The following is a 19,987-nucleotide window of genomic DNA, read 5'->3' as shown; positions in this document are numbered from 1 at the left end:
GAAGCAGGCCCCCCGCCAAGCAGAGTGCCCAATGTGGGTCTCGATCCTAGGACCCTGGGATCATGACCAGAGCCGAAGGCAGAGGCTTTAACCCACTGAGCCACCCCCCCTTCTCTTGCCTATTTTTTTTTTTTTCCCTCTTGCCTATTTTTATATGAAATTACTTTCGCTGTTCTTTTACAAGGGATGTGGGTCAGGGCAGCTTTTCTAACTGTATTTATTCTCCATACCTTCCTCTTCTCTTTGGGTGGAGACTAAAGAAACAGGGCAGCTTACTACCTGAGATCTGGTTCTGCTCCCCTATTGCTGATGCTGATTATGGCGGGGTGTCCTTGGCAATCAGATGCCCTGTTGCTTCCTCTGCTTCCCTTGCACAGATCCCAATACCAAATTGATCTTATTGTTAGTTTGTCCCTGCCTGTTTGTGTATTATGGGGTTTGGGGGGGTACTTTCATACGTGGTTTGGTTGTAGATGTTTACCTTGGTTTTCCTTTGCTGGTTGCTGTGTCTGTGTATGGTGGTAGCGGGGAGCAGAGAAGGGGTGGGATGTGAAGAGACTGAAAAATTATCACTGTTCTGCCATCTTGCCTGAATTTGCTGCGATAGCCACTGGTGTTTAGTTTGGATGTAGTCTGGGTTAAATTATGAGTCTGTTGTTTTATAGCTTCTGAATTAAGACTCTTGTTCACTGTATGATCAAAAAAACAATATGATACACACTTTAAAAACATGTTTTTAAACATGTTTTTCATAGTACATTTTCTTTTGGGTCCTAACTTAATAATATTCTTAAAGATTTTTTTTTTTTAAGGATTTTATTTACAAGAAAGAGAGCGTGAGCAAGCATGAGCAGTGGGGAGGGGCAGAGAGAGAGGGACAAACTGATTCCCTGCTGAGCACAGAGCCCAATGGTGGGGCTGGATCCCAGGACCCTGAGATCATGACCTGATTTCTTAATTTTCTACCATTCATGTACTAGAATTAATATCACCGAGACTTGGTATTTTCTTTAATGTATTGCTGGAGTCTACTGTCTAACAGTTCATCAGGATTTTTGTTTTATTGATGAATATGCTTTGCTAATTTTAATTGTATTCTAAACATTTTTCAAGTTCATCTTCAATGCCATTGACTTGGGTTTCTGCAGTTTGATTTGACTTGATGCATCTGATATGCCTTTAGTTTGGTAAGGTGGTCTCTTCAGTTTCTGTTCTTCGTTCTACCAGATCCATATTAATCTCATATGATTTTATTTCTTCTTTAATCTTACCTTTCTTAGAAGCTACATTCTCTTTAATTATATTGAGAATACGAAACAGTTTGTGTGTTAATTTTCTTTTGATGCCCAAGGTAGCCCTCCATGTTATATTTTTTTATCTGCCTTTTGCATAATCTCTTTCAGCATCATCCCCCCACCTGTGCCAATTCTGCCTTCATGAGGGGGACTCTTGCTGAACAAATTGGGAGAGATGAGGGTTCGGTCTAAGTCTGCTGTTTGCCCGGAATTGGTCAGTTGAGGATATATTAGATCTCTGTGCTTACGTATGTTCAGTTCCTCCTTTAGCACGAGAGAGGAAAGTTGGATAGCAGCCAATATTAAGATTTTATTTATTTTAGAGCAGAGAAAGTATGAGTATGAGGAGGGAGGAGCAGAGGGAGAGGGACAAGCAGACTCTGGGCTGAGCATGAGCCCGATGCAAGGCTGGATGTCAGGATCCTGAGATCAAGGGGCTGAACCGGAATCAAGAGGTGTCTGCTTCACTGACCGTGCCCCCAGCGTCTCACTTTCATCTTGCTTTAGATAGAGGTTTCAGGGGATTGGGAGGAGGGCATGTGGAATGGTATTTGCTGTAGCCTTTATGGGGTGGCTGAGTTGTGGCAGCTAAACTCTTACTGAATTAGTTGATCCCTTTTGTGGCAGGGTCCCGTCTGGCAGGGATTCCTCTCAGCTCAGACCATTCCTCGTGTGTTACTCTTCTGCCTGCCTAGGTTGACCCAGGTACCCGGAAAAAGTAAAACAATCCCCTGTCTTCAACCTCAACCTCACCGTCATTCTGAGGAGAGTTAATGGCCCCAGTTATGAGTGCTTTCTGCTTCTTCTGGGGTACCCTTTCTCCTGGAATCCCCTTTCTCCAGGTTAAGAATCGGTGGCGTTCTTCAGAACTCTCATTTTGTACCTCCTTTGCTTTCTCTCATTTAGAGAGAATTGTATCCCATTTCATTGTTTTTCGGTTTTGTCTTGGGTCTTACTGTACCTGGTATGTAGCCTCCAACATGCATAGAATGGGTGATTTCTATATTGTATTAAAACACAAATTTCCCTCTTTGTTTGGGTTTTAGAGTGAAGTTATGTGAACAAGTAAGTGCACCCTCTCCCAGAAGTAGTTCTACCCAAATAGGAGTGAGCCAGTCAGAATCTTACTTTTGGGGTATATATGGGAAAAAAATCAGGCAGGCAGCAGCTGGTATGTCCTGAGAAATTCTGTCATAGAGGCCAAAATTATGACAACTTTTATAAGGTTTTCTAAGAAAAGGCATGAAGAGTTGGAGGATAAGGCCACCAACTGGTGGAGGGAGAAGTGGGTCTACAGAAACAGACCCACATAAAGCAGGGGAGTCTTATCAGCGGAGGGCACTGAGTGACGCACGAACCCCACTGTTCCTCCACTCTCAGAGGCCTGGTCACATGCCGAGTCCCAGTCTTTGATTTCTACGAGACACCATCTTGTCTTTTTCCTTGTGCCACTCTAGAAGGTCGGTGACTGCATCTTAAAATCAAAAGAGCCTAAGGAAACTAGATACTTTGAATTTTACTCTGGGAAGGAGGATCCCATGCCACCCATGCATGTGGTGGGGGAAGGTGAGTAGATCGCGGTTTTGAGAAAAATGAGGAATTGCAGTCATTATAAAGAAGTGAGAGAAAAAACTGACAAGGAACAATTGCTGAGTAGCATGGGGAGTCCAGCTGTAGTTGGGAACCATGAATTTCTAGTAGTAGTCTTCTGTGTGGTGGTTGGATTTTCTCCAGGAATAGGACTGTAGGAACCAACAAGCTGGGTCACTGGAAGGAAGGATCTTGGATTAAGTGGGACGAGGGTGCGGAGTCTGGGCTGGGTGGGGCTGGTGCTCTCTCATGGGTCTAGTCTGAACAGAGTAGAAATGAAAGGGTGGGGATTCTGATGGGGAGAAAACGGATAGTTTTCGAGGATTAGAGGGCTTGCTGAAACGGAAGACGTAAGTATTAGTGAGAGGAGGGTGCGGGTAAGATCCAGGAGGTGAGGAAGCTGCGAAGGCATGGGATATGTAAGACTGAAGGAAGTGGAAGGGCTTTAGATTGGGCCCATCCTCAGTGTGGCCCTGTAAGAACTGTTGATTTTCTGTTGCGTTTGGACCGCTCACTCATTGATATAACAATTAAGGTAATAATAAACACTTCTCAAGATTTTACAAGGTTACTTTATAGATGGCAGAATTAAAAAAAAAAGTAGTAAGCAGAGTGTTTATTTTTTTAAAATTACTTAAAAAAGGTTGTTTACAGAGATGTGGATTTACATAACTTGGCGACAACATTTTAAAAATGTACAGGCTATTTCATATTATTGCACTTACTCTTCCATAATATATAAGGCATTTTATTTTACATAAATAAAGGATAATGTGGAATATCATACAACAGGTGTGGTGCCAATTAAGTCAACCATAAAATTAAATGAGATGTGTTTTGGAGGACAGAAATGCAATCCAACTTATTTCAATCTTCACAGAATATCCTTGCAACTACAATTTACTTGTTACAACACGTATTTACCCTCATAGCTTATTGTGGATGACTGATGCATTAGAAAACTGAAACAATGAAAGTTTTAGTAGGATAATAGAATACCATTAGTGCTCACTTCAGGAAGTGTGGGGATTAGACTCATTAGAAATACTAGTCATGCCTTGAACACTGAGGACAAATAAGTAACTTTCGATCTGAGGGTCAGAGATAGTTTAGCCTTTTGCTTTCTCCCTTAAGTTCCAACTGTTGGCCAGCGAAACCCTTCTGGCAAGATATACTAGAAGTGATGACTTTAGCCTACTTCAGTGAGTGAAAGGTCTACCCTTGCACTTTTCAGATAAGATGATTAGAGACTCGGAAGGAGACTGTTCCATTGCGCCGAACTGCTCTAGAAAGTCCGGTCTGTTCACATAGGACTGTGACTTTCTTACTGGGAGGCACAGCTGGAAGAGTCGAGGCAAATATTCTTACCGTGTTGGCAAGAAAGCAAAAACCACACCACTGACCCCAGAGACTTAAAAACAATCTAGCATGCACCTTGCACTGACTGCCTACAGAATCCTACCAGGAAGTGTAGTGAAAAGTAGAAGCTACATGAGTCATGTCTTTCTAGCTAACTCTTGTACTACATCCTCTTCTGTATAACCTGTTTAAAAAAAATGAAAAGTCTGGGCTCACACCAGCCAGATACTTCATTCTCATCTGAGAGACCCCTGTGGGCCAACTCGGCAGAGATTTTATGGTAAGGGAGGAGTCCCTCGGAAAACGATGTACAAAGGTGACAGTGCGAGCATCTCCATGATGGGGGCAGGGGCGGGTGTACAGTGACCTCACTTACGTTCTCTAAGCCACAGATCCAGGCTGCAGGTTACTGAAGGAAGCGTCCAGCACAAAACATGGGCGTCGTCCTGCGCGCAGCTCTGGTGTCCTCACCCGTACTCCCAGGACTGGAGCAGCTGGTCTGGGTCCCTCTCGGGTCGGGGTTATGCAACACAGTTCTGTTTCTTTACCTTGAAAGAGTGACTCCCCCGCATTCCCCATTGTCTTCTTTTTACATTTTGGTAAGTGAAGCTGATGGAGGTTTGGAATTTAAGAAAAGAAGGTGCAATACGAAGGAGAAGAGCCAGTTTTGGGACCGGGAGCAAGAGCACACTGACTGGGAGCGGCTACGGGGAGAAGTCATGCTTTGACAGGAGAGCAGCCGGGACCAGCTTCATGGGCAGTGTGAGTCACACCAGTCTTCTGCAGGGAACAGTTTGGGCCAAAGGAAGAATTTGCAAAACAGGAAAATACCAGCAGCAAGCGGTCCCTGCAGGGGCATGGTCACACCCAGGTCAGGACAGTGGGCCGGTGCTTAGAAAGGGGCCGTTTCTTAAGCTTGTTGGTCAGGGGGAAAACCAACCAACCAAAGTCCCAAAAGGATGATTTTTAAGCTCCGCCCTTTGGATTGTAAATGTAATGCCTATGTTTATAAATCCAAGGATGCTAAAAAGATTACTAAAAATTTTTAGCTCAGTGTTGGGAGTGCATGAAATATAGAAATGGAAACCCAGTGACTATAGTATTTCTGCCCACTCCTGTGTTGACTGGTCTTGAATGCAAGCACTTACTCAAGACAAGTTCCGAACCAGATGCAAGGTGCTTTCAGAGCTGGAACCCGCTGCTTGTTCTAAGCAGCAGAGTTCATGGCTAGTTCGTATGGTTTATCAGAACAGCGTTTCTGTAAAATAGCCTTACGACTTACACTTTCAGATCACGATCAACACTTCATGATGATCCGTAACCCACAGAGTGAACCCTGCAGCCACACAGTGCACAGGACACTCACTAAAAAAAATACCACTTTCCGGATTTTGCTTTTTCATTTTTGGATAATTCCTGAGCTCAGCTTAACTGTTAGGTCAGAACTGATTTTTTTCTTTTAAGTCTCACTTTCTTTTCACCGTAATGTACAGACCTACAGCTCCTTCCACTGAATGTGCCTAAAAGCATTCTCTTATTTACTTACAAAATTATATAAAACTGTAGTCCTTTATTTGTGACATTCGTGTCACCCCTCAGACTTGGTTGGCTCCCTCATGGCCAGGATTAGGTCTGCTGAGGGAGGAGGCAGGAAGGACACGAAGATCTTAAGTAAATGTTTTGAATGAAGAAGGGCATGCCACATCTTGTGTCCCCATCAATAAACACAAAAAGGGAGGGAAGAGGCACCGGAACGAAAGGATCCCTCCTGGCCTCGGTTGTCCGGGTGGAAGGCTTCCAGAGGTCAGCGCCATTGCCGTCGCGCACACAAGAGGTCAGTTCCACAAAGAAGTAAAAACCTGGAGATTTCTGTAGTCCTTGCCTATACCAAGGTTCCTGTGCTGTTTTAGGAACCCAGTGTTGAAAGAAGTTGTTCTGATTTGCTAAAGTAAGGGAACTGAGAAAAGAAGATTCTTGTTAAAAAATGTAACAAGCCCCACTTGTGAGGTCACTCCTGGTGCCTGTTTCAGGAAGAATTCCTGTGCTTCCGAATCAGCAACTGCACGGGTCCCTCCGGGACTGACTTCATAATAGTCCAGGCATCAAAGTGCATGAGCCCCACCAGGGGTTTCCCGTTAATGGCAAGAATTTCATCTCCGGCTTCGATTGTTCCCGCTTGTTCTGCTGCTCCACCTGTGAGAATAAACAGACAGCAATGCCAGGGCAACCTTGCGGGATTCCAGATAAATTCCAGGCGAGCTAAAAACTCAAATGAGAAAAATCTCTGAACGACACGCCCATAATTCTTAGGAAAGGGAAACAGTCCTTAAGACAAACAAAGCATATACCCATGAAAAGAAATTTAGCTACGTAAAGATACTCAAATTCCCTCAAACACATACGCTATGGACTAGGAGAAGGCAAATTTCAACATATATAATCAAAATCCAGATGGCCAGTTGACGCAGGAGAACAGGTTCCGCTTCTATCCAAATTGTTTAGAATGAGCACGTGTGAGCGTGCTGGAGGGCAGAGGGGGAGAGAGAATTTGCAAGCCGACTCCCTGCTGAGCGTGGAACCCCACAGGGGGCTCCATCTCACCACCCTGAGATTAGGAACTGAGCCGAAATCAAGAGTCAAATGCTTAACCAGCTGAGCCACCTAGGCATCCCCAGGATAATTATACTTTTAATATAATTGTTTAGCTTGAGAACCTGAAGAGATTTGTGAGAACTGTCCAAGATCATAAAATGACTGATCAAGTTCATAAAGAGACCTCTTGTCTACCATGTTTCAATCATCTTTACTGCTCTCAGCGCGCTTTCCTGAAGTCCAGTAGTTGAAGTCTAGTATTCGAAATGAATACTATCTCGGTCCATGGTAATCACCCCGACAGGCAGTTCTTGATGGCACTGGCTTGGTATGTTTATATCAATCCCAGCTAATAACTGGTTACAAACACGGAGTTTGGGCTCTGGTGTAGAGGTTAGGGATGCTGACCCTGGCACCAGACTGCCTAGGTCCAAGCCTCGTTCTGCCCCTTCCGTCGTGTGACCTTCGGTGCTTGTGTAACTCCCCCGTGGCACACTCTGTCTTTTGTGAGACAAGGAGAACGGTACCTATCTGATAGGATTGTTGGCGGGGAGGCAACAGGAGTTCAGACACTTAAAATACAACAGGGTTGACATACAGTACACCCCGTATGTGACAGAACGCAAACACTTTCTAAGTGGAAGGCACAGGCACACACAGGAGAGAGCCGACGGGCCTTTCCAGGGCGTTACCTTTGTATACTCTCTTAATGAACAGGGGCCCGTCTCCGGCTGTTGAGGATTTCCCTCCGTCCAGACTCAATCCCAGCCCAGCGGAGGTCTTCAGCACTTCGACACACAGCGCATCGTGTGAAGGAAGGCTGCTCCCTGCAGCAACGACATTTGGAAGGATGGAAATGACAAGGGCACTCCTCGCCTCCTATCCCGTCCCCCACGTGTCTTCCCCCGGCATCCGCGTCCCATTTCCCTTTGAAACCAGCATCAGGATGGGTCTCTCAGATTTGGAGCTGACCTCGTGGTTGTGTTCCTGCTCTACCTGCACCATTTGCTCTTCAAGGCAGTTTATTTTTAAAGATTTATGTATTTATTTGAAAGAACATGTGCACGTGAGCAGGGGGAGGGCCAGAGAGAGACGGAGAGAGGCAGACTCCCCACTGCGTGCAGAGCCTCATGCGGGGCTCGATCCCAGGACCCCAGGATCATGACCTGAGACGAAATCAAGAGCCGGACGCTTCACAGACTGAGCCACGCAGGCTTCCCTCAGCGCTTTCTGGAAGCCTGGAGGCGGCTCTGGTGCCCAGGCAGAAACCCTCAAAGGCCAGACTGCTCCTGGTGAGCTCCATGCACTGCGGTGGTGTGTCTTGGTGAAGCCATGCTTGGGGAATCAGATCCGATCTCCTGCCGTGTGTCACAGGCCGGGGCTGATAGCCTGCAGCACCCTCGCAGGAGACTGTGATTGTGGACCCCAGAGCTCCGCGCCTTCCCCCTTCGGCCATGCGTGCTTATCGCGCACCAGCTGCCCTCGCCTCTCTCCACCGCAGGGTGTGGAGTGGGTGGGGGGCCCGTTTCTATGGCAGTGGGTCCTCCACTGCAACCAACGTGTGCCTGCTCTGTGTGCTGGTGTGGAGAGGCCTGGCTGGGATCCATCTTGAGGTCTGAGTAGCGACGGTGAGCTTGCCTCTTACTCCTCTTCCTTACACATTGCGCTGGTGAAGGATGTTGAAGAGGTGAGTGGAAAGGCATGCCGAGCTCTCTGGGAGGCAGGGGAGGGACCACAGATTGAACTGCCCCCTTGGGCTTGAGGCCAAGGTAGCCAGCATCCCTGCCTTTGAACAGAAAGGGCAGTCCATTAGTGTGGCTTAGAGAAGGTCACTCCACGTTCTGTGGGGTCTGAAGGCAACGTGCGGACAGGAGCAGCATGGTTTTCAGTAGGTGAATCGCTTGCTATTAAACAGAACAGGCCTATTACAGTAGCTCTCAACTCTGGCCCAGTTCTATTGAAATCCCCTAGGAACCTTAGAAAGTTAGTGACTCAGGACCCTGGCCCCCACCCTCTCACCCCTCAGGGTTTCTGGTTTCATTGAGCAGGTGAATTTGCTGGGCAGGAAGATGGCCCTGTGCAACCTCCTGCCTCCGTCTCCAAGTGGGATACTCTCAGGGCATGTGAAAGGATATTCCTTGGGTTCAGGTGGAGCCCTGGGCAGGGGAATTTTAAGGAATAGGAATATGAAAAAATAAAGTTTAAGCCCTGAAAGTGCTTACGATTTGGTGACTATGTAGAATCTGGTTCAAGACCAGATATTTTGAAGGTGTCCAGGAATACTTAATGATTATAAATGACAGGATAGCCTTCCATATCCTGAGTACATGAGTCTTAAACATTCTGGAAGTTGCTGGGATTAAGCGCCAAGTGGTTTCCTGTGACGTTAAGTTTCTCGGATCCACTGAGAACACACGAAGTAATGGAGACCGCGCTGGGGCAAAGGTGAGCGTGACATGGTCTGATGACTTAAGGTGTTTCCCAATACTGGGAAGGGTTTCAGTCTTCTAGCAGTGCAAAAGCAAGACAACAGAGGAGAAGGGTGAGAATACTCCAGGCCCGTGGAGGCATCTGGACAAGAAGAGTTTCCCACCTGTTTGGCGGAAATGAGTGTTGTTTTCAGCAAAGCAGTCACGGATAGCCTAGGCCACCATTGAGGCCAAGTTGAACAGAGGAATTCAGCTTCCCTTGACTTTATTAGGGAGAGAAGTTGAGAAAAAAACAAAGGCCTCCTCAGAAGGCAGTGCCCTGCCCTGAGCTTCCACAGGCTCTTCTTGCTTTCCGGACTGCAGACATTGCTCCTGAGACCACCACGGAGGTCTGAAGTAGTTCTCTTGAAGGCCGCAATCAGCCCCGTGCTTCAGAAATAGAAGTGGTACTTAGTTCTGAGCAAATAGCTCGTATGCCTTCCCAGTGAGCCTTGTGATGACAGGATGGACATCGCTTAGGAAATCCACTTCCGAAACTCTTTATAAGCTCTGTTGGTTAAGGCTAGAGTCTCCGTTTTCAAACATCTGTGCCTCCTCATTTCCTTATGTTCTTCTAAAACCGGAAAGAATATAAACCCTGGTGTTTTCAAGGACAAATGGCAGTTCTGCAATTTCTGCTACTCTCCAGGATGCCCCTTATCACAAGAGTTTCGTGTTTTACCTACTGGCCACTTAGGTCCTAAGAGGATATAGCTGTGAAAGGGCTTCCCTCTTCGTACAAACGGAGAAACCGTCAAGCAGCCGTTAAGTCGTCAACAGTATGGCTTTAACTACACGGGGCGGTAGTTTCTAACTTACTAGGAACACTTTTTTCAAGAAGCATCCACAAACATTAGACTTTACTACATTTGATTTCTTATTTCTTCTTTTTTTGAGAGGGAGGGGGACGATTTGGGGGGCAGTGGGAAGAACAGAGGGAGAGAAAGAATCCCGAGTAGGGTCCAAGCCCGGTGTGGAGCCTGATGCAGGGCTCAGTCTCACAACTCTGAGATCATGACCTGAGTCAAAATCAAGAGTCCAACGCTTAACCAACTGAGCCACCCAGGGGCCCCTCCATTTGATTTTGCGGACCCTGAGGGCAGTAGTTCCTTTTTGTCCAGCCAGGATCTACTCTGCCAGCTGCCCACTCCCTGCCAGCTTTTGAGCTGGTGTCTTACCTAAACCAGGCTCCAGGGCGCTGGTCTTTCTGGAGAGCAAGCCCTTCCCGTTGGCTTCCTGCCTACTGGAGGGTCTGGGCTGATCGTTCCCTTTCTTGATGACCACGAGGACATCTCTGTGCAGCTGTGCTTGGTGCAGAATCTTGAGGACATCCCCATGGGCTAAGCCAGCCAGTGAGGCACCATTGACGGACAGAAGGAAATCCCCTCGGTTCACAGTCCCTTCCTGAGAAGCAGCCCCCTGAGAACACACCCTGTGCACCTGGGGAGAGGAATGACAAAAGCCAAAGTATTTGGAACCTTTAGTAAAAGCAAGAGGGTAGATGCAAATCTGTAGTAGAGGAACTTTCTACTGGCAAGTTTGCAAAATCCTACAAATGTTCACTGAAAGCCTATATGCGGTGTGAGGGATAGAATTAAAATGTCAGTGCTGGCATCTGAACACAATACATTTTTCCCTCAACTTCTCGCTAGCGTCTAATCTGCGCTTGGCACTCCGTGGGGCAGAAAGGTCACAAAAACAAATAGGACCTGGTCTGGTCTCACGGGTGATCTTAGAGGCCTTCAAGTGATCTAAAATTGGAGGTGGTTCTTGAGAAGGAAGTAATTTCAGAAGCATATGCAGATTTGGTCAGTTAATTCTAGTGTTTTCTAGTGCTTAAATAAAATGTTCAGGTGAATATGAGGAAACTCCAGAAAACTGTGGTTATATATATTGGCATCGAATAGGTCACTCTGTGGTAAATATGTGTATCTGTGCCAGTGGCTAGTAATGTCTGTCCCCTACTTTTCCATTTTTGGAAACAAACACCAGCGTTCTTTGAACACACGGACAGGATTTTGTCCTTGTCACCTCTGAGGCTGCATCAGGAGTGACCTCCCAGAGAGCATCTTGATGTGGTCACTTACCACAATTGATTTTGGCTCCACATCTGTCCCTCCTGCCACAGTGAATCCCAGACCTGAGCCTTCTTTTTTATTCAAGACTATGAAGCAAACATCTTCTTTATTCTAGTAAAAAGAAACAGAAAAAAGTCCAGTTGACCTCTGAATAACCCAGGGGGCGGCTCACCGACCTCTGCTCCATCAAATCTGCAGAGAATGCCGACCCTAAAACTTAACCACTAATAGCATGCCGTTGACTGGAAGCCTTACTCAGAACAGAAACAGCTGGTTAATGCATGTTGTACACGTTTTCTGTGTTGTATAAAGCTAGAGAAAAAGGTGATTAAGAAAATCATAAGGAAGGGGTGCCTGGGTGGCTCAGTGGGCTAAGCGTCTGCCTGCGGTTCAGCTCATCATCCCGGGGTTCTGGGATCAAGCCCACATCGGGCTCTCTGCTCAGTGAGGAGTCTGCTTCTCCCTCTGCTTGCTGTTCCCCCTGCTTGTGATTGATCTCTCTCTCTCTGGCAAATATAAATAAAATCTTTAAAAAAAAAAAGAAGGAAAATCATAGGAGAAACATTAATAATTCTGTAAAAATCTGGTGCATAAGTGGACCTGTGTTGTTCGAGATGGCTGTCTGTTCCTTGCGCCAAGGGTTAGGAAGCTCTGATGGAGTGAGTCCTGGTGCAGGGCCGTCGAGCTGCTCAGCACAAACCCGGTGGTTACTTGGGAGCTTTCGCACAACACTGGAATGGGAGGAGCTTCATCTCAAGTGTCCTGCACCCCTCCTGGGTGGTGCTGACAGGAAGGTGTTTTGAGGAACACCCTGTAGCTGCGGGCCCACAGGGTGGACATGAACTAGGATGGTGCAAGGGCAGCGGACAATTTAGGAGCTCTTCCAGGCACCGGAGTATGCCTTCCCAAATCTGAGCAGAGCACGTCATCTGATCACGAAGGGGATTCTTTATCGCACAGCTGTTTACGTCTACAGTCAAGCCAAGCCCATGTCAACAAGAACAGAGAGAAGTAGTGCCAAGAGGAGGCAGGATGAGAGACACTGAGGCCACTGATTTATGTCCTTGCCCTGCCATGTTCAGTTCACTGGATTTCAGGTGCAGGTAAGGAACTATCATAAAATACAAAATATGTTAAAACATATGAACTACCTTAAAACTAGCAACTCTTATTGAGACTAGAACATTCCTAGTAGTGTCCTAGGGTTAAGTAGCAAAAGACTGTCCTATGTTTCAAGCACAAAAAAAAAAACAAAAAAACTTAGAAATAAAATACTTCAGATAACTGAGTTGGGCTAATTATTCTGAATGGTGATTTCCTTCACTCACACACTATCTGATGAAGCACCATCTTAAAGGTCTGCATTTCTAGGTTCCCCACGAGGTGATACACAATCTGTCAGTTCAAGGTGTTCCCAGTCCAGCAAGAGAAAATAATCTAATAATAATAACCCTTCAGGCTTGCTTTGATGAGAAAGAGTGAAAACACTGAACAGAGAGAACCATCTCCATAGTGTGCTAGAGAGGGAACCCAGTATTTAAAAGAAAAAGAGTTCAGTCCTATTAGTGTGTGCTAAAGTGCAACCCCAAGCATTTTACACCTCCTGAAAGAAGTTCATTCAACCCAAATCCCCACAGGTGGACACTAGAATATCGCGCAGACTGACGGCGAAGTCCAGCCGTTTCTGCAGTCAGACCCTGTTCAGTGGAGGGAATGAGACCAGGCTTTCTCAGTGAAAATGGGAGCATGTGGTCCGGTCAATGACTTCTGTGTAGCTTCTGGGAGGTGATGCTTGATACTAAAATAGTACTTCTCAGATACTTAAATGCCTTTATGGGAGCAAAGACAATATTTGAAAATGGAATTCTCTTGCATTCCAGGACATGACACCAAAATTTTAATTTACTCAGATTTATTTTCTATTCCTGTTTAAAGATATGAGTGTTCTATAAGCTATCAGGCCAAATCTCATCTCTAAGTAGCTCAGCACAGCATCAGGGAAGCTACACGCACTGAGAGCTCCCCAAGGTTTGGGTGTGCTGGGGTCAGAGGGGTCCAACTGATTTTCTGCCTCCGATCTCTCACAGCGCCCCCATTAGGAAGCCGCAGGAATTGCTGTGCCCGGTTCCATTTTTAGCGTCCCCACAAAGCACACTCAGTACAAAAGCAAGCAGGAAACTTCTGGGGTTGGTAGCCTGAGCACATCTCTGCTCACGTGAAAGCAAGTGAAGACTGCAGGATTATAAGGGGGAAAAGCCGTGTTCTGACCCAGGCCGGATTGCCCTTCCACAGCAAACCACAGTATGGTCTCCTGCGAAGTGTGGAACCAGAGCCGGGTGAAAGGGGAGGTGGGAGGCCCCAGAGGATGCCCCCCACCCCTCCTGGTGGCACTTGGCATTCTGTCCACATAAAGAGTCTCCCCTTTTGTTTGTGGTCCCTGAAAACGGCATCCCGTTTGTGAGCTGGTTGAGACCTTTTGCTTTTCGCCTCCATTTCCTCGACCACTGTCATTTAGTCTGGAGGAAAAGGGACCCAGCGAACCGTGATCCCACCGTGCCACCTGGATTGGAAATGCCAGAACAAGACTTGCAGGCGGGCGACGCGTGCTTATTGTCACAGGTTGAAGGAAGAAGGGAGATGACAGACGAGTCCCTTTTACTGAAAGTGAAAATGCTGGGTGTCTCGAGGTTCACTGCACAGACCCAAACCAGTGGGCTGAGGACCAGCGGGAGTATAGATAAGCTCAGGGCCACCGGTCTCCTCCCCATCCTGGTTCACTCCTCAGTAGATGCCAACAGCACAGCCCTCCTGGGTAATATGAGAATTTCTGGAACAGTGTTCTAGGACTTCTCAGAGAACCAGGTCTATTACCAGTCGAGAAGATTTGTTCATAGTTACTTTTTTTCCCCTCTAAACAACTATTTATTAGGGCTCAAATCTCTATGGGTCGTCCTGAGAAATTAATGTTCTTCAGCGACATATTCTAGATATGAACCCATGGCTTCGGTTTGTTGAAGGACCTCATCTGTCAGGACCACCGTGTCTCGAACCCCAGGCTTCAGAAGCGCCCGGGCTGCCGGGCTCCCCACACGCGCTAACCCGCGTCCCCAGCAGGTGGCTCCCTTGACAAGGAGCTGAGGTCCTTCCCTCCCGTCTCCAAGCCCCGAGTTCCGTTCTGAGGAGCCTCGGGGGACACACTCCAGACGCGGGGGGGTGAGGAAGGCAGCTCGTCAGTCCTGGGGAGTCACACCAGCAGCTGCGCGGGGATTCCACAAGGCCTACCTAGCTCGAGGAGCGAGCCGCGGAGGGAGACCGCAGTCAGACCCCGCGGAAGAGCTCCCGGCACCGACCTGACCTGCGGCGGGTCCCCGGGGCTCTCGGGGCTCGCGGGGGCCCAGTCTGCGTGCGCATGCGCGCGGCCGCCGCTCCCTCGCCCCCGCTTGTCGGGTTTCGCTCACCTCTGATTGTGCTTTCGCTTCCTGAATGAGAGTGAGGACGGTCGATGGGGACCCCACTGATGACAGAACAGACTGCACTCTTTGCTGGTCCCCCGCTGAGATGAGAAGCTGATCCAAACTAATGAATATAAATATATTTGAAGAACATTAAAGAAAAAGAGCGATTTTTCCATTTCATAAGGACATATTTCAAAAGATCTCCTTTCTACCAAATCATGCTCTCTTTCGGTCCTAACAACTCGTCGTGCAAACCAAGGGGGAATCCTGAGAGCTCTAACAGGAACTTATTCGCAGCCAACAGCTCCGGGGAAGGACTTTGGCTTCTGGGATCCCTCCAGAATGTTAGGGAACCAATCCTGGAGCTTAGAAGAAAATTTCTGACACACTAAAAAATATTCTTTAAAATATGTTAGAAATTTTCTGCTGAACTCTGGTCACCTTCAAAGGCCCAGGTTCTCCCCCGAGGTGTGTGGTAGGTGCCAAGTCCCTTCCAGGCTCCTCTCCTGGGCTACAATCTGGCAAAGACTTTCTCTGCAGGCACTGTGTGTTCTAGTATTGACATTAGAAACAAAGGGGCTAAACGTAGTGTGGCATCCTGGAAGAGAAAAAGGAGGTTAGTGGAATTTGTTCGGTGAAATCAGAATGAAGTCTGTAGTTTAGTTCATCGTGTTCTGCCAGTGTTAACTCCTTTTGCCAACTGAACCATGATTACGTCAGATGTTCACATCGGGAGGCGCTGGGTGAGGGGTTCTTCACAGGAGCTCTCTGCGTTCTCTCTGCAACTTCCTATAAACCTAAAGCTAGTTCGTAATTCTTTTTAAAACGTTTATTTGAACAAAAGGGGAGAGGCAGATGCTTACTTGACCGACCAGCCTTTTCCAGAAGGCAGATCCCCGGTGGTTTCACCCACATGATGGGCTGCACTGGGTCCCTCAGGCTCACTGGCTTTAGGGCTGCTTCTTCCTGGACAGGCCCCATCCCCTGGCTTCATGGGGCATGAAAGGGCGGTGGATCCACTGAGGCCTCCAGCGGGAGAGCCAAGCGACCTCCTGGGGACGATTTCCAGCTCGGTTTTGAAGAGCCCGGCAGTGGGCCCTGCCGGGAAATCCTCGCTGCAGAGCTTGTCCAGGTCTGGCATGCTCAGGGCACGCAGCTCCTGGAGCTTGGAGCGGGACAGGGGCGACGGCTGGGTGTGGCGCACGGAGGACTTGTTCCTCTTGCTGGGAGAGGCTGGAGTCACAGGGTGGGTGGGAATTCCAGAAGGACCGAGTGATTTCTTTGGGTCCAGGTCGGCGGCCTTGTTCCCAGCCTCTGCTGGGTTCTGCCGGGAGACCGTCAGCATCATGCTGGACGGGGACTTGCTCATTTGGGGGATGAGGGTGCTGGCTTCACTTTGGCTTTCGCTGCAGGAACTCAGGCTGCGTCTCAGTGATCTTGCTGTCACGTCAACAGGGTGGCTGAGGCCCCCCGAAACAATGCTGCCAGATGACCGTCTCCCAATGGGAGGCTTAGAGCTTACTGACAAAAAGGGGGACGCCCCAGACTTGGCCACCAGCCGGTCCGAATTGGCCAGGTTCTCAAAAGACTTGATCCTCTGCTTCACAGAGAAAAATGAGGTAGATTCATAGTTCTGCTCAGGGTAGTAATGTCTTCTGGTGACTTTGATTTTGTCTGTGACTAGAGAGCTCCTTTCTTGCACTGAGAGGACATCCCCTTCATCGGTGGTCGGAAGGTTCCTCGATGTCTCCAGAAGGGGCTTTACGCTATACACGCCCTGTCCGTTAGCCAGGCCAAGGACAATGCCTCTGGATGCCTTGGCCTCAGGGAGGCCCCCACTTGTCGCAAGGATCTGGCTGTCCCGATGCGAGCGACCTGGGCTGGGCAGGCCATGCCCCTCCCGGCCAAAATGGCTTGAAAACTGGGCGGGCATGGAGTAGGTCCTGGTCGCTGGCCTTGGTGTGAAGTACGGATGGTCCTCTGGTGCGGGGCCCCCTGCTGCACCATTCCTGGGCATCCCTAGGGAGCCTGACGCCTGGCTTGCCTTCGCCTGGGAGGAATCGGCCTTTTTCGCAGGGAGTTGTGGGGAGGAGGAGGAAGAGGCCAGTTTTGCCACGCCGAATGGTCGCTGGCTTTCCGGCTCCACCTGGGAGGCACGAGATGGGAACGATGGTGGCTGATGTGCGGACGGCTCCAGGTACTGGTGACAGGGTCTAATTTCACTCTTGTCCTGACAGTTGCTCTGGGCCCAGAACCCTCCTAGTCTGTCACTCTCAGCAGGCTTGTCACTGCAGCCATTCTTTGGCATTCTCTCACAAGAGATTTCCACTATTTTCAGCTGGTTGGTTCTCTCTAGGGGATCGCCAGCAACTATTTTGCTTCCTCTGTCGCAAGTCACCCCTGGTTGGGCTGCCTGCGGCGCTGGATCCGTCTGGCTGGACCCGCGCCTCGTGCTTGGCCCTGGAGGCGGGACGTCCTGCCCGCGGGCGGCTGGGGACGCGCTGCTCCCCAAGGCCGCAGCGGGTGCCCTGCTCTCCGGGCTGCACCGCGGAGACCCAGGGGTGGCTGCGTAAGGGCCATCGGGCTCGGGGTGGAAAGCCGCCTGCGATCTACGGCATGCGCCTTGCTCAGGAAGGGTCCTGGGGGAGGTGTGGGGCGAAACGGAGGCTGGGACGCTCGTTTCGGCCGCGGGGGGCTTCGGCGACCCCGAGGCAGCAGGCGGCCTGCTCTCCAGCACGCACTGGGGGGGCCTGGGGGCTGCTGTGGCGCTTTTCTCCGGCTCCTCCAGCTCGGTGGTGTGGAACCGGGGGGCTGCTCCCTTGGGAAGCGCTCTGTGGGAGGTCTGGGGCGAAATGAGGGGTTTCCTGGGGTCCATCCCACTGGCCTTGGCCCCAGGAGCAACAGGGGTCTCCGAAGTGACCTTGCTCTTGCTTTTGATGCTCAGTCTCTTCAGCTTAGGGCCGGACTTGGGTTTCTGACCGTTGTTTAACGGTGTTTCCACAGAACCCTTTTTAGGTGGGTCTTTATTTTCCAGGCTCACTTTCAGCTGTGGGGGGCTCTGAAGCCCAGCAACCCCCTTTTTGTGGCAGGAACTCGACCCCTGACTTTTGGAGTCAGGACTCCTGGCGGGCACCACGGGCTGCTCCTTTTCTGTTTTGCCCTGTGCGGCTGAGCCGTGGTTATTTTTGTTTATTTCTTTAAACCAGGCCATGATGGGCCTCCGGGAGATCATTTTTGGTTTCTGGAGTGGGTCATCCACGTCCTGACTTTCGGAGATGTGCAGAGTCGTCAAAACGGATTCTCCATTCTTAGGGACATCCGTGCTGAAGGGGGATGGATTTTCAGCGTCACTGACATTTGTGTCTTGTTTTTTATGGGGGGTTTTGTCACCGAGCAGGTCATGTTCTAGACCGTTGACCACGTTCAGACTGCGGAGAGTGACCGGAAGGCTGTGGAAATGACCGGGGGCCTTAGGGGGCCGGCCGCTCTCCACAGCGGAGCCCGCGCGGGGGTCTTGCAGGGTTTCTTCTTCACATGAGGGCCTGGGGTCCTGTGACGGCCTTCGGTCTGCATGAAGCTCATGCTCCCGAGAGCTTGTATCCAAGAGAGAAAACGGCTGGGAAGAGTCCGGAATCGAAGGGCAGGAGGTGCCAGGGACAAAGGACGCTCTCTCGCGCGGGTTTCCCACCACCTGCCGGAGCGCGCTGTGCTTCAGCCGCAGCACTCTGGCCGGCACCGGGCAGGGTGCAGGCTGGGCGGGGGCGGGAGCAGTAGCTGGGGGGGCGTGGGGGGAACCATCTGGAGAGCAAATCTCGATTTGCTCCTCCTCAGACTCGGTAGTGTTTTCCTTGTGAGAAGAGCGGCGAGAACGAGGAGGTGACCAGTTGTCCCCGCTGGAAGCTCGTGGGGCTTCGCTGAGCGATTCCGGGTCAGAAGACGAGTCCTCTGCGTCACCATACATGGATGAGAGGGATGGCTCTGTGCTGTCGCCGAGCCCTGACAGGGACATGCTGTCTTCGTGAAAACTGCTGAAATTTCTAGAGTAGTTGCTCAGGAAGTTTTTGTTCACAGTAAAATGTTTGTCGGGATTAATGGAATCCAAAACGGAAGGCTGGGAGGCCCAGTGTGGGTGAGGGGGCTGGCCAGCAGCTGCCCAGGTCCTCCCCGGGGTGGGGGTCTGGCTGCCCAGGACTGGCTCGGCAGGGCGGGAACCTCCGCTTCCCGCTCCTGCTGGAGGCTGGCCCTGGGAATGTCCCTCTGGAGTCAGCTGGTCCCCTCCGTGAGGAGACCGGAGTCTTGGTTCTGATGTATCCAGCTCCTTGATGAGTTTGTCGATGTCGGTCACCGGACTGCCCCCACGTTCCCTGGGGCAGCAGTGGCCCGAGACACTGCCACACCCCCCGCCAGCCTTGTCCGCAGGAGACGGCAGGGTGGGGCTGGCCTGCGGGGCCCTCTCGGACCCAGAGTCTGTTCCCTTGAGCAGAGCAGAGCCCCGGGAGCTTTCGGGCACGAGGACTGCTGTTGTCTGTGGAGCCTTGCTGTGGTTGCCGGGAACTCTGGGTCTCTCCTCGGGGGACGTGAGGTCTCGAGACAGGGCGGTGCCTGCTGGAGATGCTCGCTCTGCCTCAGGTCCTCCCCCGAGGGCAGCTGCCTTCCTGGGCGAGCTGGCTTCTGGAGCTGCTGGAGGGTTGCTGAAGTCATGCCGAGCCGCTGCCGTCTTCTTGGGGGATGAGCTGCGCTCCGGGCCGGGTCCCACTTGACATCTGTCCTCAGACTCAGGAACCCTGGGTGCCACTGGCTCTCTGGGGTCCTCAGGCCGCCTGGCTTGCCCTGTGTCCACGGAGGTCTTGCTGGGGTCAGGATGAGCTGCCCACTTCTGCCCTGGGGTAGGGACGAGTTCTGGGGGGCCCACCAGTCCTGGGGTGAGAATATAAAGGAAAGGTGGGGGGTAGGGGGGAGACAGGGGAAAATAGAAAGTGAGAAAATAGAAAAACTATTAAAAAAAAAAAAAAGGAAAACTTAATCTTTTTTTTTTTTTTTTCCCCAGAAAGACCTTCCACAACCTAAATGTAGCCTTCCTGTCGTTCTGTTCTTGCCTCTAAAATCACAGAGCACTCACATCTACCAAATTCTACCCTGCGCTCGGTGCT

The 19,987-nt window shown here is 49.9% G+C and overlaps 1 protein-coding gene across 10 annotated transcripts in view; it reads right to left on the bottom strand.

The window, feature by feature from the left end:
• Positions 1 to 3,437: 3,437 nt before the first annotated feature.
• The window catches only part of PDZD2 (PDZ domain containing 2), a 349,162-nt gene continuing 332,612 nt past the window's right edge, over positions 3,438 to 19,987 (bottom strand). For 8 of the 10 annotated variants that reach the window (XM_045079441.1, XM_045079444.1, XM_004738069.3 and 5 more), the window contains 6 exons: positions 15,701 to 19,754; positions 14,841 to 14,958; positions 11,392 to 11,493; positions 10,483 to 10,744; positions 7,529 to 7,663; positions 3,438 to 6,437 (listed from right to left, as the gene is read on the bottom strand). In XM_045079441.1, the coding sequence (XP_044935376.1) occupies positions 6,271 to 6,437; positions 7,529 to 7,663; positions 10,483 to 10,744; positions 11,392 to 11,493; positions 14,841 to 14,958; positions 15,701 to 19,754 (4,838 nt within the window). In that variant the 3' untranslated portion in view covers positions 3,438 to 6,270. Of the gene's footprint in view, positions 6,438 to 7,528; positions 7,664 to 7,983; positions 9,879 to 10,482; positions 10,745 to 11,391; positions 11,494 to 14,840; positions 14,959 to 15,700; positions 19,755 to 19,987 lie in introns of those variants that run through there. The other 2 variants (XM_045079442.1, XM_045079443.1) reach the window with 2 other exon arrangements.

This window comes from Mustela putorius, unplaced genomic scaffold, assembly GCF_011764305.1.
Source record: "Mustela putorius furo isolate JIRA1106 unplaced genomic scaffold, ASM1176430v1.1 tig00000407_pilon_pilon_pilon, whole genome shotgun sequence".
NCBI classification, from domain to species: Eukaryota; Metazoa; Chordata; class Mammalia; order Carnivora; family Mustelidae; genus Mustela; species Mustela putorius.
Note: the sequence above shows the minus strand (reverse complement) of the source record. Positions and strands in the feature narration are given on the sequence as shown.